The sequence below is a fragment of the Micropterus salmoides genome, unplaced genomic scaffold (assembly GCF_014851395.1).
Source record: "Micropterus salmoides isolate LMB-PRFRI ecotype aquatic unplaced genomic scaffold, ASM1485139v1 Ms_hic_scaffold_8, whole genome shotgun sequence".
Lineage (NCBI taxonomy): Eukaryota > Metazoa > Chordata > Actinopteri > Centrarchiformes > Centrarchidae > Micropterus > Micropterus salmoides.
This window is the reverse complement of record NW_024044570.1, coordinates 9,282,398-9,298,716: the sequence shown is the minus strand read 5'-3', so window position 1 is coordinate 9,298,716 and position 16,319 is coordinate 9,282,398. Positions and strand designations below refer to the sequence as shown.

Genomic DNA, 16,319 nt, shown 5'->3' with positions numbered 1-16,319 from the left:
AAATGATAGAAATTCAAATAAATTAAATAAAACTGTATAAACAGAGGATTAAAAGTTATTGTCCAGTAAGAGACAGAAGTAGAAAGTCTAAGATTTTCTTAATTAAAATGCAGTGGTAAACAGAAATATTTCAAGCCTCAAATTAAAAAAGTTTGAGCAAAGTGAAGACAAAAGTTCAATTTTAGGACACAGTAAACAAGTAGATTTTAATGTCTCATTGGATCACCATGACATTTCATGTGTTCATATATTGACTTTGGTGATCCTCTGACCCCAGCTCCACCAGGTTGACATTTTAGTGTTTGTGAACTATTGGAAGGCTTGCCATAAAATGTGTTTCAGACATTCATGTGGGGGACATCGGGGGATGAATTGAAATAACTTTAGTGAATCCCCTAACTAATGACATTCCTATCCGCCTTGGCTGTGCTTACTGTTTAATGCTAATTAGCATATGTTAGCATGATAGCACATCAAACTAAGAGGATGAACATTGTACATTATACCTACCAAACATTAGCATATTAGCATTCTGACATTAGCTTTAATGTGCCTAAGTACAGCCTCATAGAGGACCTAGTGTGTCGAAAGACTCTTTACTGGCAGCTGCAATTTGAACAAGCTGTAGAGTTTCAAGTGTTGTTTAAGTATGTTTTGAAAGAAATCTTGTGATAATTCTTCACAGAGAACATAGCTATTTGAGCTTTAAACTTGATTACCAGGTCCTGTAATGATTAATTTTGGTAGACTGGAAAAAAAGAGAATAATAACATGCTCGAGATGAATATATGGATCAGCTTTTTGGTTCTATTTATATTTATTCTATGTAAACCACTGCTGGAAATGTGAAATGCAACTTAAGCTATAGGCCAGATAAGTTTCCAAAAAGAGCTCCCAGCACAGCCAAGTAAAATTTGGGAGGGAAAAAAAAATCTGATATTTCTTTATATGAAAATGTCACAGATGGCTATTTGCCTGTTAAGAGGAAAATGTGGTTGAATATAAAACGATTGGATTCAGCTCATGTTGGTATAATGTTATTGCCATTTAGTTCAATGAAGAATAAGAAAGAATAAAATACAGTAATCAGCTGAAAACCGATATGCCTCTGATTATCTTGTAATATCTATGTAATATACAGCATTTATTGAGTGCTTCTTCCTTTGACTCACAGATGGTCTAGACTTACAAGTACTGTGCTAATTACCTTATTGATATGAAAGATGAACCATTCGTTTTTTTCTTTACTGCCTGAAAGTACTTTTCTTATCAATTCCATTTAAACTTATATGCATCTTAACTGTTGATATTCCTCCTTTATAATTTTATGTCATCTCTGGACCTATATACCTTTTATTTTTCATAAAAACACATGTTGACAGCCCAGATCCCAAAAAGGTTGCACAGCACCGCAAACTCAGGGGATGCACTGAAGATCCCAGTGGATGGTGGAGTCACTGAGATCTCCCTATAATTAGCTCTATCTAATATTAGAGGCTGCATCTGTGCTGAAACAAAAGGGAATTAAAAGCTTAACATCACCTCTGAGTGAAATTAAGTGCTGATGCATAATTATGATGAATATGCATTAGGATGTATGGAAATGTAGTGTATTTTGAGAGATTTGTTTTTGTGTGCGGATTTCCATACATTTGTTTTTTTTTTATTTGTTTTGTCTTTTTATTCCTGCCTGCAATGTAAACAGGCTCATTTTCAGCCAGCATCATGTTGAAAGTGGTATGTTTCTCTGTCTATGGCCACAAGTCAAATAATAGAAACACATGAATATCAACGGTGAAAATTGGTCTAAACTTAGTGAGTATTGTGCTCGTGGCTTAAATTTTTTTTAACTTCACCCAACAGACATCAGCGACCTATTTCTTATTCCAACTTTTGTTCTTCCGTTGATGCACAAGTGGGTTGACTGTCTCTATATAGTGATTGCCCCACATACGATGCAAAATGCAGCGTAGTAAATCTCCCTGACTCAAAGAGGTTTTCCAGATCATGTCTGGATGTCGTCCTGCAGGATGTCTTCAGGCCAGATGGTTGAGTGTCTGGCAACAATGTCTGTCAACTTGTTTACCTCGTCCAACCTTCAGGCCTTGGTGGAGTTGAGTCCTAGGCTTAAATACTTTATTCATGAGAGCTTAACATAATGTTTTCACTCTTTTACAGGACAGAGAACTCTCCACCACAGAAGTGATGTCCTAGAGACCGTTGTGCTTGTCAACCCTTCAGAAGACACTGTTGTATCCGAGGTAATGTCAACATATTCTGAGGCTACAGTATCCTGCTGGTTGCATGTTCACTTGCATATCAAGGTTACCCTCCATTACATCTCCTCTGACTGACACATTTACCTGTCAGTTGCCTATAAGCCTGTACATTGTTAGAAATCTTTCAATACTTGCTAATATGATAATTTTGCAAATTATACCAAAATTATAATTTTTTCTATTGCCCCCCTAATTCTACATTTTTGCTCATAACATCAATATTTTAGATTTTAAAACAAATCAAACAAACAAAATGTAATTGAGACATTGTTGTAAATTACCTCAAAATATATCTTTGACATTTCAGGTTGCAACATATACACCAGTAACTGTATATCTGCAATACGTTTGTATCGACCCAGTCAAAAATAAAAAGTTGGGCTTTTCTTTTTTTCGAAAACTTGTTTTGAGGAATATAAACATTTTCTACATTTTTTTTAACAACTTTGCGAGAATAATATGGTCTAAAAAAGGTAGAAACATTTTTAATCAGGATCTATCTGAAAACAAGTACTGCATGAATCAAATGCCTTGCCAGATTTATTAACTTGACAGTTTTTTATACTAGGTGCTACTGACACACATCAGTCAGTACAAAAGAACTATTGAGATAACAATACCCAGAAAATCACCTTCTTCACATTTGGACTGGTGACCTTTGTGTCTGTTAATTTTTTCTGTAAGCCACATCTTGTTAACCTTGACACAATTAAAGTGCATCTTCCTTTGTCAGTGGTATTTCTGTCTATGTTGTCTATCCTTTAACTGTCCTCTGTCTCCCTCTCCCTCTCTTTCTGTGTGTGTGTCCCAGATCCAGTCTTTAGTCACAGACTCTGCAGGACACAAGCTTCTGGTCTTGAGTGGCCAGAGCTCAGATCACGGTGGCCTTCTTCTTCAAACTGGGGTTTTCACCTACCAGACCTTTTCACGTGTCTTTGCTGATCCTGGGGTGAGTTGAACTACTTTCCTTTAACACTTAACAACAATCTGATGAAAGATGTATGCTGTACCTTCATGAATGTGTTTTAAAATAGTTGCATATAAAGGATAAGTACATGCGTTAATACATTTTAGGATTTTCTTTTTGTATTGTTGATGTTGTTGACAAAAATAACCTAATTTGGCTTTGTCACATTCCAGTTAAATTATTAAGAGCAAAAATCAATTTAACAAACTGCCTTGACACAAGTTGTCTACTTTTTATTTTTTTTCCCCTGGATGTCTTTACAACACAAGTCTACCACATTCATCACTGACTGATGTGTCTGGGTGTGTCCCTCTGGCAGGTCAGTGAATTACTGGGCACAACAGCCCCCAAGCAGCAGGCAACACTTACTGTGTCCTGCCGCAGGGAGGTGGGCTGGAGCTGCCTGGGACAGCAGCAGACCTTGCGGGATTTCCTGGAATACAAACTAAATCCTGAACCTGTTCTCCCCAAGATGGAGGGCGTCACCGAGTTCACAGAGTACATCTCTGAGACGGTCGACGTCCCTTCACCTTTTGACCTCCTGGAACCACCAACCTCTGGAGGCTTCCTGAAACTGTCCAAGCCATGTTGCTACATCTTTCCTGGTGGACGTGGAGACTCTGCTCTCTTTGCTGTGAATGGCTTCAACATCTTGGTGGATGGAGGATCTGAACGAAAATCATGCTTCTGGAAGCTAGTTCGCCACTTGGACCGCATTGACTCGATTCTACTCACACATATCGGCGCTGACAATCTCCCAGGTATCAATGGCCTTCTTCAGAGGAAGATAGCAGAACAGGAGGAGGAGCAGTCTCAAGGCTCCACCAACTATAGCGACTGGATGAAGAACTTGATCTCTCCTGAGCTAGGTGTGGTATTCTTCAATGTGCCGGAGAAACTCCGTATGCCAGAATCTAATCTTAAAGTGAAACGCAGCATCGAAGAGGCCTCACTGACTTTGCAGTATCTTAACAAATTAGGAATCAAGCCGGAGCCTCTCTTTCGAGTTGTCAGCAACACCATTGAGCCCATTACTCTGTTCCACAAGATGGGAGTGGGCAGGTTAGACATGTATATTCTCAATCCTGTCAAAGACAGTAAAGAAATGCAATTTTTAATGCAGAAGTGGGCTGGCAACAGCAAGGCCAAAACTGGTATCGTGTTGCCCAACGGGAAAGAAGGAGAAATATCTGTGCCCTACCTGACATCGGTTACAGCCTTGGTCGTCTGGCTTCCCGCCAACCCTGCAGAAAAGATCGTCAGAGTGCTGTTCCCTGGGAATGCACCACAAAACAAAATCCTAGAAGGGCTAGAAAAATTAAAGCACCTTGACTTCTTGCGCTATCCTGTAGCCACACAAAAGGACATTGCCTCAGGAGCTCCTCCCTCTGTTATAAAACAAACCAAGTTGAAACAAAGAACAGATAGCAAAGAGAGTCTGAAGTCCTCCCCAAAGACTACTGCAAAGGCGTCAAAGAAAGAAACTGAAGGACAAGATGATGTGTCAGCTGCCACAGAGGCAAAGAGTGACTCTGTGAAGGAAAATATATCAGAGAAAAAAGAGGAGAAAAAGCCTACTAAAACTATCAAATCTAAAACTGATCTTCCAGAAAAGAAAAAACTCTTGAAAGACAAATCCTCAAAAAAACACCCTAAGGACAGGGTGTCAAAAATGGATGAGAAAAAGGACAAGGAAAAGAAAGAGATCAAGAAAGTAAAGAAAGAAGACTCTGCTAAAAAAGATGAAAAGAAAGATGTTAAGTCCAAAGAGGACAAAAAGAAGGACACATCCAAACCTGAACTGAGAAAAATGACAAAGCCTGACCTAAAACCACTTACACCAGAAGTCAGAAAGACATTACATAAAGCTAAAGTGTCTAGTAAAGCCAAGACTGGAAAAATCAAAGCAGCAAAGGCTGAACCTGTTCAACCGAAGCCAGAAGAGCCAACCCCTGAAACTGTTCAACCTGAACCAATACAGAATGGAGCTGTTGAGGGGACTGCTCCCTCAACTCCTGAAGACCTCACCAAGGATTATGAAGAACTGAAAAAAGCTGAAGGTGTAGCTGTAACAGCAGAACCACCAGACAGTAATGAGGTTTCATTGGAGCCAACATCACAAAGGCTTACTGAAGAGAAGCAGGAAGCACAAGAAAACATATCTGAAATTCCACCTGGCACACAGTCTCCAGAAAAGGAGATATCAGCCCCAGAAGTGAAAGCTGACTTTGAAGACAAAGACAAGGAGTCAACACAAGAGAGAGAAATGGAAGATGCTCAAAAGTTTGAGGATGAGGGAGCAGCAACTCAGGATGAGGAAGACGAAGAGGAGGAAGAACAGGCACCAGCTGCTGAAAAGAAAACAGAAGAGGAGGAAGAAGATATGGGAATAGGAGAAGAGGAAGATGAGGCAAAGGATGATGGGCTTGACAGGAAACATGAGATAGAAGAAATGGAGAAATCAGACAATCTCTCGGCCAAGGTTGTGACAAAAGAAGAGGAGGACGAGGACGAGGCAGTGGAGAAAGCCGAACTGGAGGAGGTTGAAGATTTAGATGTAATAGCAGATGAAGAGATCAAAGTCAAACCTGGAGATGCAGCTGAAGAACAAATGATTACTGAAAGCAAAACCATGGAAATTCTGACTGCAGCTGAGGAAGAAGACGAAGAAGAGGAGGAGGGCTACCTGTCACATGTTGGAGGGGCCACAGCTCCCATAACCTCAATAGCTCATGGAGCCACTGCAGCTGAACCCGTCTCTTACATACAAGACGAAACCATCCCCGGCTACTCTGAGACAGAGCAGACCATCTCTGATGAGGAGATTCATGAGGAAGCAGAGGAGAGGATACCACACCTTCAGTATGATGTCGGTTCCTACGACATCTCTGTTCCAGATCAGACTGGATCCTTTGTAAACATTCACGGCATGAGGGAGATACAAGCTGCGGCCATGACCGAGAAAAGTTTTATCCCAGGTGTGCAAGAGCAACTATCAGTGTTCACCAACATCATGACTGCTCCTCTGGCAGAAGAGGAGCATGTGTCTTCTGCAACATCCATCACAGAGTATGACAAAATGTCCTCCTTCCCTACTTCAATCGCTGAAGACCAATCGGTGGCATCTGTTACAGCACCTCAAGCTGAGGAACCGCCTAAAACCTCTGTTCCTCTGTCAACCCCACCTGATGCTGCCCAAGGCAAAGAGCAGCCACTTTCTGCAGGAACTCTTTCACCACCTTCTTTAGAAGACGACAAACCACCTAAGTCTCCATCTGATGGCTTACAGCTTCCTGTTGCAGAAGTAAAGGCAGGGACTAAATCTCCTGACGTTCATGAGGAGGAGGAGGAGGAAGAAGAAGAAGAGGACGAAGACCAAACTCCTAATGTTGACTTTTCACTTGAAAAACTCCAAGAGGGCTATGCCTCATCCCAATTATTACAGGGTCAAGAGAAAGATACTGAAACACTCACTGGATCTGTGTCTCCAGTTTCAACATCTATAGACACTAAACCAGTCCACCTACCAGTTGAAGAGGAAAATATAGATGCAATTGCACCTAAAGATATTTCCTCTGTTGTGCCTACTAGACCGTTTGGATCAGACTCAGTGACTTCAGAGAGTGAAGAGCGCTGCTTTAGTCCGGATGATATCACTGTGAAAATGGCCTCCCCTCCACACTCCGGGCCCCCGAGTGTGGCTCACTCTCCACTTCGTCAGTCACCAGTGGAAGACAAGATGAAGGTGTTTCCTGATTTGGAGCTACAAAAGCAAGACAAGCTCCTCGATGTAGTCACAGCAACTGAAGATAAAACAAAAACGAAAGATAAAGCAGAAACGGAGACACAAAAAGATTTTGACAAACAGAAAGCAGATCAGCGTGAAGTAGAAGTTTCAACATCTTTGGACAAATCGTTTGAGAAGGACATCAAAGAGTTTTCCGAAAAAGATGAAGGCAACCGGGCAGAAACAATTCCTGTTTTTGCTGCGTCTTTAACAGAAGTTCAGCCACCAGTGTTAGGGAGTGATTCCCTCGTCTCATCTGGACAAAGTGATGAAGAGGTTGACAAAGGGCTCAAAGAGAAAGAATCTAAAGTGCCTGTTTCAGGTAAATTTCCGGAGAGGGAGAGTTATTTCCAGGACGACAATGATTCCAAGAAAGATGATGATGATGATGATGATGATCAAGATGATAAATCTGCAGTTAAAACCGCCCAGGTGGAACAGGAGAAACACATGGACGAAACCTCTGATGTGATACACACCAAAGATGAGGAAAAACAGAAAACTGTCATCCAGGAAGACGTTTCGGCTGTTAAGTGCATCACGGATGAGAAAGCAGAGAAACAGGCAGTAAAGGATGACACCTCTGATATTAAACCTATCAAAGAGGAGCAAATTGCAAAGGACATTGTCACTGTTGATAGAGCCATTAAAGATGAACAGAAAGAGCCTGAAGCCATGGAAATTTTAGAAGTTGTTTCTGAGGCCAAACAAATCAAAGATGAGGAGAAGCAGAAAGATACAAAAAAAGATGAGTTTGACCTCAAAACCAAAAGTGAGGTAAAGGACACAGAGGTTAAAAAGGATGATGTGTCTGATAATAAGATTTTGAAAGAGGAGGAGAAGAAGGAGACAGACAAGGGTGATATAAAAACTGAAAAGGAAGAGATCCACATCACAGATATCAAGCCTGTTAAAGACGAGATGGAGAAAGAGGCAAAGAAGGACGATATGCCCACTATTGAGCCTACTACAGATGAGAAGAAAACGGCGATAGAAACATCTGAAATGAAAGTGGTTGAAGATAAGAAAGAAGAAAAAGAGATGGAAAAGATGGACTCTTCTGCTACCAAGCCCTTTACAGATGAGCAAAAGGAAAAAGATGTGTGTGACATTGTTGCTAAACTCACCAAAGAAGAAGAAATGATTAGTATGGGTGAGATGTCTGCTGTTATCATAAAAGAAGAAAAGAGGCAAGATATTTGTAAAGATGCTATCTCAACCATCAGCCTCACCAAGGTGGAGGGAAAGGATGAAACAGTGATTAAAGATGAGATTCTTGCTGCCAAGCCAACCACAGAGCAAGAAAAAGAGACAAGTAAAGATGATAGTTGTGACATCAAGGAGCAGAAGAAAGATATGACAAGCAAGGATGATGGATACATTTTCGAACCTACTATAGGAGAAGACAAGAAAGAAGACATAAGTAGAGATGATAAAGAGATAAAACTTACCAAGGAAGAGGAAAAAGATGAACTGCCAATTAAGCAAGATACTTTGGCGGTTAAACCAACAGTTGGAGAAGAAAAGGAACAAGAGGAAAGTAAAGATGATTCAGCTGCCATCAAACTTAGCAAGATGGAGGAAGAGCATGTAATAATATGTAAAGATGATGATTTTTCTGCCACGTCAATCAAGGTAGAAGCAAAAGAGACACTTCAGGATTCTGTCAAACCAGTAAAGGAGGAAGAAAAGGGGCGAGAAACAACTAAAGATGAAGATGTCACTTCTCCTGTCAAACCTGCCCAGATAGAGGAAGATGACGTAATAAAGAGTAAAGATATTTCCGCTGTCAAAGCACCCAAGGACGACACAAGCACAAAGGATGATACTTTTCTTGCTAAAGCCACTGTGCAAGACGAAAAAGAGAAAGAAATCAGTAAAGATATTTGTGCTGTCAAACCAACTATAGAAGACGAAAAAGAGAAAGAAATCAGTAAAGATATTTGTGCTGTCAAACCAACTATAGAAGACGAAAAAGAGAAAGAAATCAGTAAAGATATTTGTGCTGTCAAACCAACTATAGAAGACGAAAAAGAGAAAGAAATCAGTAAAGATATTTGTGCTGTCAAACCAACTATAGAAGACGAAAAAGAGAAAGCAATAAATCAGGAGGAAACTTTCACTGTGAAACCACCCAAGGAGGAGGAAGTGTCAATTAAGAATCATATTGTTGCTGTCGAACCCATCAAGGATGAAAAAGATACAGTGACAATTTCAGGTGAAATTTCTGGTATGAAACCTACCAAGGAGGGGAAAAGCGAAGACGCTGCTGGTGTAAAACCACTTGCTGATGAGGAAAAGAAGGTAGAGCTGAAAGATATTACATCTGATATAAAACCCATCATGGAGGAGGCAAAAGAAATCCCCAAGGACACAATTTATTATGAAGAAATTAAGGTCAAAGAGGAAGAAATGGAAAAAAAGAGTGAAATTTCTGATTTTGTATCCATTAAGGAGCAGAAAGAAAATAACACAGATGATACTTCTGTCAAAACGATGAAGGTTGACAAAGAGGTGGAAAAAAGTGACATTTCTGATTTTGTATCCATTAAGGAGCAGAAGGAAAATGACATAGATGATACTTCTTTGAAAACCTTGAAGGATGACAAAAAGGAAAAAAGTGACATTTCTGACAAACAGATACAAATGCAGGAGATGGGTGATATCTCTGACCACAGACCCATTTTGGAGGATATTAAGGATAAAGAAACAGAAAAGGATGAGACAAAAAAGGAGAAAGAAACAGACTCCAGTGTTGAGCAACCCAAGGGTGTGAAAGAGCAAGAACCGTCTAAAGTTGAAACCATCAAGGAGGAAATGAAAGATGTAGTAAAACAGGGCAGTCATGAACCTGAATCAATCAAACAGGAGACAGATGACAAGAAGGAGGTAGAGCTGCCTGTGTCCCAGTCCTTGGAAGAGATGAAAACTAAAAGCGATGATATTTGTGATGTTAGTGATAAGCATATACATGAAGAAACCTCGGATAAGCTTACTGGAACAGAGAAGGAAACTTTTGGCGCTACATCAACAGAAATGCAGCACGACACTTCTGTAACTACATCAAGTGAAGACCTGAAACCAGTGAAAGTTGACATTTGTGTGGCTCCCAGCCACGTCGAGGAGAAAAAAGAACAAGATGAAGAAGGGAAGATCAGTGTTACTCAAGGAGAGAAGATGGAGAAAGAAAAAGATGATGCACATGTTGCTGAACTGAGCAAAGAACAAAAAATGGAAAAAGAACAAGAAAAAGAATACACCTATGGGACTGAAGACATCAAAGATGAAAAGACAAAACCAGAAGAGGATGAAAATATGATTAAAGAAAAGGATGTTGCTGAGAAGAAGACAGATGACATAACTGAGAAAGAAACATATGACTCCTCTGATGCAGACCACACCAAAGAAGAGAAATGGGAGAGAGAGGAATTACAAGAGAAAGACCTGGATAAAGCCATTAAACAACCTGCAGAGACCGTATTAGGAGAAGCAGCAATGGCATCCAAGTCAGATTACAAACCTCCATTTGTGGTTCAGTCCTCCGATGAGGACAGAGAAGATGAAGAGGAAGAGGAAGATATTTGTATGGGAGGAGCAGGCTCCAGACCTTTGTCAGTGGAGCCAAGGAAATCAGAACACGATATCTCCTCTGCAGGTTTGCCCTCATCCCAAACTCTACAGACAAATGACCAAACTAAACCACCAATATCAGAACACACCACAGTGACCATACCAACTCTTACAATGCAGGAGCCCTCCATTGATGAGGACATAAAAGAGTTTGGCAAAGAAGAATCCAGACTTTCACTTGAAGCGGGCAAAGATGCTGTGACAAAAGAAACCACACCTGCACCACTTGCAAAACCAGAGCCCTCCTTTGATATTGTCACATCAAAGGAGGAGTCGACTTCCGTTTCTAAACAAGAAACAGCTTCTGATATCCCAGCAGCTAAAGCAGAACCAATGTCAGACTCAACTGAGAAAAAGCCTGTGTTGTCAGCAATATCAAGCAGTGACAGTCAACCGAAGAGCTGTACACTTTCGAGTACTGAGAGCCAGTCCAGTGTGGAGGAAACACCACAGCAAGAGAAACAGATATGGTCTCAGACAAGCTCAGGAGTCAGTGCTACAGAAAAGACAAAACTGGATGAAAAACCAGAGAAGGAAGCAGAGAGGGAGATGGAGGGAGAGAGAGAGGTGGCTTCTCCAGGATTATCACAGACTTGCTCATATTTTATGTTGGACAAAGAAGATGGCAGCCACTCTGAAACTGTAAAATCAGACACTGAAAAAATGGAGATTGTTGATAAAATGTCAGAAAAGGAAACAGTCAGTGGAAGCCCCGGAGATGAAAAGCAAACCTTTGGTGCATCCAAGTACGATCCGTATGAAAAGCCCATTCCAAAGGATCATGACTCAGACTCTCGAGAAGAAAGTGAGGTTTCTTTAGGTTTTGATCATGCCTCTGATATGGGTATTGATGATAACAGAAGAACAAGCCAGACAGATGTTGGAGGAGCCATGTTCCTCCTGGATGATCAGTACAAAGAAGAGCCTCTGTCCTTTAGTAGAGTCGACTACAGCCCAGTGTCCCTCACAGAGAGCGAAAGAAGCAGCCGCCACAGTCAAAGTGCCTCGCCTAAATATGAAGACAGAGAGAAAGGCCAAGAGGAAGAGAGGGAGAGAGAAGAAAGACCGGATACACCTTATGTTGACAACATGTCATCCATAGACATGCAGGATAACAAAATGTCACAAGCTGCTGACTCATTTTCTTTCAGTTCCAAAGAGGACAAACCTGAGAAATCAGAGAAAGAGAAAGAGGATATGACTGAAGGTGCTGCAGCAGCTTTTCAAACAGGTGCAACAGGAGAAAGTGATAAGTTTTCTACCAGTGCTGCTGCAGCAGGGGTTTCATTAAGACAAGAAACACCCTCTCCGTCATGGAATCAGTCAGACCTCGGTCCCCAAGTTTCAACTACTCCTGTGGCTTTTGAAAAGAGAACAGAAAAAGACAAAGAAAAATCAGCTGAGTCGCTCAAAGACAAAATGGAGGCCTCTGACCATGAAAGAGAAGGATCTTCATCTGGTCGGCATTCACCTGCAGAAAAAGACATTTTACCTCAACAAGCATCACCTTCAGAGAAAGAAGAAACATCAAGTGATCTCCGGACTTCAGCTGCTGCCACATTTTTACATGAAATAGATGACAATGTTTTGGCATCTGACAATAGTCAAATTAGCAGCTCTGCCACTTGTAAAGCCATGTTAGACTTTCCTGAAGGAAAAGAGAGTCTGATTGATAAAAGGTTACTTGTAGAGGGTGAAGATTTTAATGTTGATGATGATGAAGACGAAGATGAGGAGGAGGAAGAGGAGGAGGAAGAGGAGGAGGAGTTAAGTGATATAGATATGGAAAAGGGTGCCAGAGAACAGTCTGAAAAAGAAATGTGCAGACGTAGCTCTGATGATAGTGCTATGTTATCAGAGGTAGAAGACTCAAATAAAAAGTCCCAGTTGCCTGAGTCAAGCTCTCCTAAAGAGGAAACAGTCTGTAAACCAACACCTGATGATACCTCAGCTTCTAAAGTCACAGAGACAGATAAGCAGGATGTGAACAAAAAAACACCATCTCCTGAAACAAAACCACTCAAAGATGATGATACAACTGATGACACATCCACATCCAAGCTTCCTGGGACATGGAGTGAAGATGTTGCTGAAACAACTCTGTCACCAGACCCAAGTGCTCACAAATTGGACGAAAGCTGTTTCACTACATCAGATGCCCCAAAACCTTCTGAAACAAAAAAAGCAGAGGACACAGGCAAAAAGCATTTGTCTCCTGAACCAACCACAGAGAGAAGGTTGTCATCCGCAGGGGATGTTACCTCCTCTGAAGAAGTAGAGTCAAAAAAAGGAGATGACGCCCAATTGTCCCAATCGCCAAGCTTTTTGACAAAGGAAACTAGTCAACCAATGTCCACAAGCAGCTTGACAGGCAGCTATTTGCCACCTGACCATTCAGAGTCCATGTCCAAGACTACGTCTAGTCCCTCCCCTCCACTAAGAGGTAGCTATGCCGATATCGGACAGAGCAGATCTGGAGGTTATTCTGAGCATTTTTACAGTGAGGAGAGTCAAGAAGGATTGAAGGAGGATAAGAAGGAAACCCATCAATCCAAGCAAAGCGATGATAAATATTACAGCCAAAGAGACACCCAAGAAGAAAGTCTAGATGAGAGGCAGACCCCAGATATCACTGAAAGACATGAGGAAACTACCTCCTCAGCTTGCACATACACTACCTTAACATACTCGTCCACATCGTACAGTTACTCGTCCTCAGCCTCAACTTCTGCCCCTCTGAGCCAGAAGTTTGGAGACTCTGAAGTAACTCTGGCCAAAGAGGAGCCATCGTTCACGACAGAGTCTACAAGCTCCTGCTTTGGAGGGTTTCAGAGAGATGAGTACATGGAGGTTTCAGCGAAACCTACAACAAAAGTGTCTTTACCCAGCCAGTTTGATGAGACCAAACCATCATCTCCAGTCTCGTCTACCACTGCCAAAGAGACTGAGGATCAAAGTGATTCTGCAAAGCCTGAAACGTATACAAAGTCAAGCACTGATAGTTCCTCTATGCTAGAAACTAAGATGACAACATCCTCCGCAGCACCATCCCTACAAAGTACCGAACCAGCAAAGGTGTCAGAGAGTTTATCCACGTCAGAGTCTTGCTTTGATGTTTCTCCCCTCCAAAGGGCTGACTACTCTGACAGGGTGTCCGGAGGGTCAGCAGAAGATGAGGAGCCCGATACACTTGAAATGGAGGACAGCACCCTACCATGTCGTATTGAATGTCAAAAAATCAAAGTGGCTGAGCAAAAAGAAACCTTTTCACCAATAGCTGGGTCATATGTAGTAGAAAGCACCATACACTCCACAGAGACAAAGACGGTCACCATCACCTCTACTACCGTTGTGTCTAAACCTGACATGGTGATGGAAACAACTCAACCGACAGCCTCAGCTACTCCATTGAGTGATAGTGGAGCTAGCAAAACCACATGTGCCACGACAGATGTGTCCAAAACAGATGAGGATAAAGAAAAAAAGGAGAAAACACTGGAGATAAAAGAGGAAAAGACAAATGGAGCAATTGCATCCTTAAAGGGAGATCCAAAGGTGTCCGAAAAAGAAACAAAAGAAAAGGATGAAAAGACAGATCCTGCTAAAGACAGTGAAGTCAAGCAGGAAATGAAACTGGAGGAACACACATGTAAAGACCGCACAGAGGAGATGAAGGCAACAGCAGATCCAAAAATGTGTGAAAAAGTAGAAGATGGAAAGAAAGGAGAGGCAGAAAAAGTAGAAGATAAAAGCTTTTTGGATAAGCCACCAGAGAGATTAGAGGTCAGGAGAAAGAGCAGTATATCGGATTGGGAGCTACTACAGAGGCCTGACGACTGTCCTAGTACCCCTCCTCCAGGTTTTGGTGATGATGAAGAGGAAGAGGATGAGGAAGCAATGGAAGCAATGGAATGGATGGCCACTGTCCACAGTACCGCTATGTCCTCCTCACAAGATACCTTTCAGACAGAAACATCAGGCAAAGGAGGCGTAAAGGCCGATCGTCCCTCTGACCTGAACACGGGAGCCACCTCCTCCTCTGCCTCCCATTCAGGCTACTCCTCCTGCGAATATAAACACCGCAAAGGAGAACTTTCTCCATCGTTCATCAACCCCAGCCCTCATCAGCTCTCCAGTGACGAGGGTGAGAGGGACGGCCGCAGTGACCACTCCCAGGAAGGCGACGAGGATGATCAGGAGCAACACTCTGTGAAAAGGAGGTCGCACAAGCAGAGACGCCAACACACTGAGAGTTACCATGGAGATGCTGGGCAGGGGCCACACCAGCTGCCCGGCGCCATGTCATCTGGTTTGGCGGTGACGTTGGCTGGAGAGGAAACACCTCCAACATCAGTGAGTGACTCGTTGCCTTCACAGTCTGATTCTGACGTCCCTCCAGAAACTGAGGAGTGTCCGTCCATAACAGCTGAAGGAAATCTGGACTCAGACGAAGATGCTGAACACCTGCCGGTGGACAAATTATCTGCATCTGGAGCTGGTGGGGGTCACCATCCTCCATCACCAAGGTCAGCTCAGAAAACTCATGATCCTCCCCCCACCCCGATGAAGGACCCTCATCCCCACCCCCCCCAACCAGATGTGTGCATGGTAGATCCAGAGGCTCTTCTCAATGACCACAGCAGCACAGAGAAACTTCTTAAGAAGGAGCACAAGACCACCAAGGGCCTCAGAAAGGGTAAACCAAAGTCAGCCTCCCCTGCTCGTAAAGGGGAAGTCAGGAAGAGGTCCACTACTCCAGTGAAGCAGACTTCCAAGGACTCCGCCTCACCTCGATCAGCCTCCCTCAAGAGGAAGGACACAGATAGAAGCTCCAAGCTGATCAAAATGTCGGAGACCCAAGGCTCCAGGAGTGAGATCCTCAACCCGGGGAAAGGCTTGGTCAATGGTGTCAAAAGCAGTTCAGGTGTGTTAATGTCTTCACATCCTGCAACATAATTTACCTTCAAAATAATTCCTTTGCTGATTCAAAGTGTCTTTACATCAGGAGCTGTGAAGACACTGTGAAACTGTAAAAAAAAAAAAAAAAAAAAGATTTCCCATGATTTGAAAGCTCAGATGCAAAGTTTGATTATGCACTAAGACACACAAACCTCCACAATTAAAGAAAATGTAGCTCTTATCATTTTAAACTGTGCACGTTGATTGCTGCAGATAACACAGTGAAAGCAAAGTTGATTGCACTTGTACTCCTTCTGTACAGGCATTTTGCAAATGAACTTGCATAATCAACTTATAACAAGTCTCTGTAAACAAGAAAAGAAAATCAATAATCACCTGAAAAGACATCACCACTGGCAGATCAAGCAGAATAGAGAATTTTTATTTCCAGAGCCAGAAATCATTTTTGAGATACAAATAAAATACTTGATTTTTTTCTATAATAAAAGGTCAAAAGTAGATGTTAAGACCTATAGATCCATTTGATTTCCAGCCATTAGCCACATTTACATGCTCATTAAAGGGTGATTATAATGCATTCAAAACAACTCTGCAGTGTTTGTGAATTAACCCTTAATTATATGAATGTGATTAAGCTCTTAATTGAAATACACCTACATCTACAATAACATACAAAGTATATTGTAATCACTTTAGTAGATATAATTTAGGAACGTTGTACGTGTGCCATTGATAT

General features: G+C 41.9%; 1 protein-coding gene across 2 annotated transcripts in view; it reads left to right on the top strand.

The window, feature by feature from the left end:
• Nucleotides 1-16,319, top strand: part of map1ab (microtubule-associated protein 1Ab) — a 76,166-nt gene that overhangs the window by 54,632 nt on the left and 5,215 nt on the right. Inside the window, exons 3-6 of one of the 2 annotated variants that reach the window (XM_038706179.1) lie at nucleotides 2,179-2,261; nucleotides 3,091-3,228; nucleotides 3,566-8,915; nucleotides 8,973-15,587. In XM_038706179.1, the coding sequence (XP_038562107.1) occupies nucleotides 2,179-2,261; nucleotides 3,091-3,228; nucleotides 3,566-8,915; nucleotides 8,973-15,587 (12,186 nt within the window). Of the gene's footprint in view, nucleotides 1-2,178; nucleotides 2,262-3,090; nucleotides 3,229-3,565; nucleotides 15,588-16,319 lie in introns of both variants that reach the window. The other variant, XM_038706178.1, reaches the window with a different exon arrangement.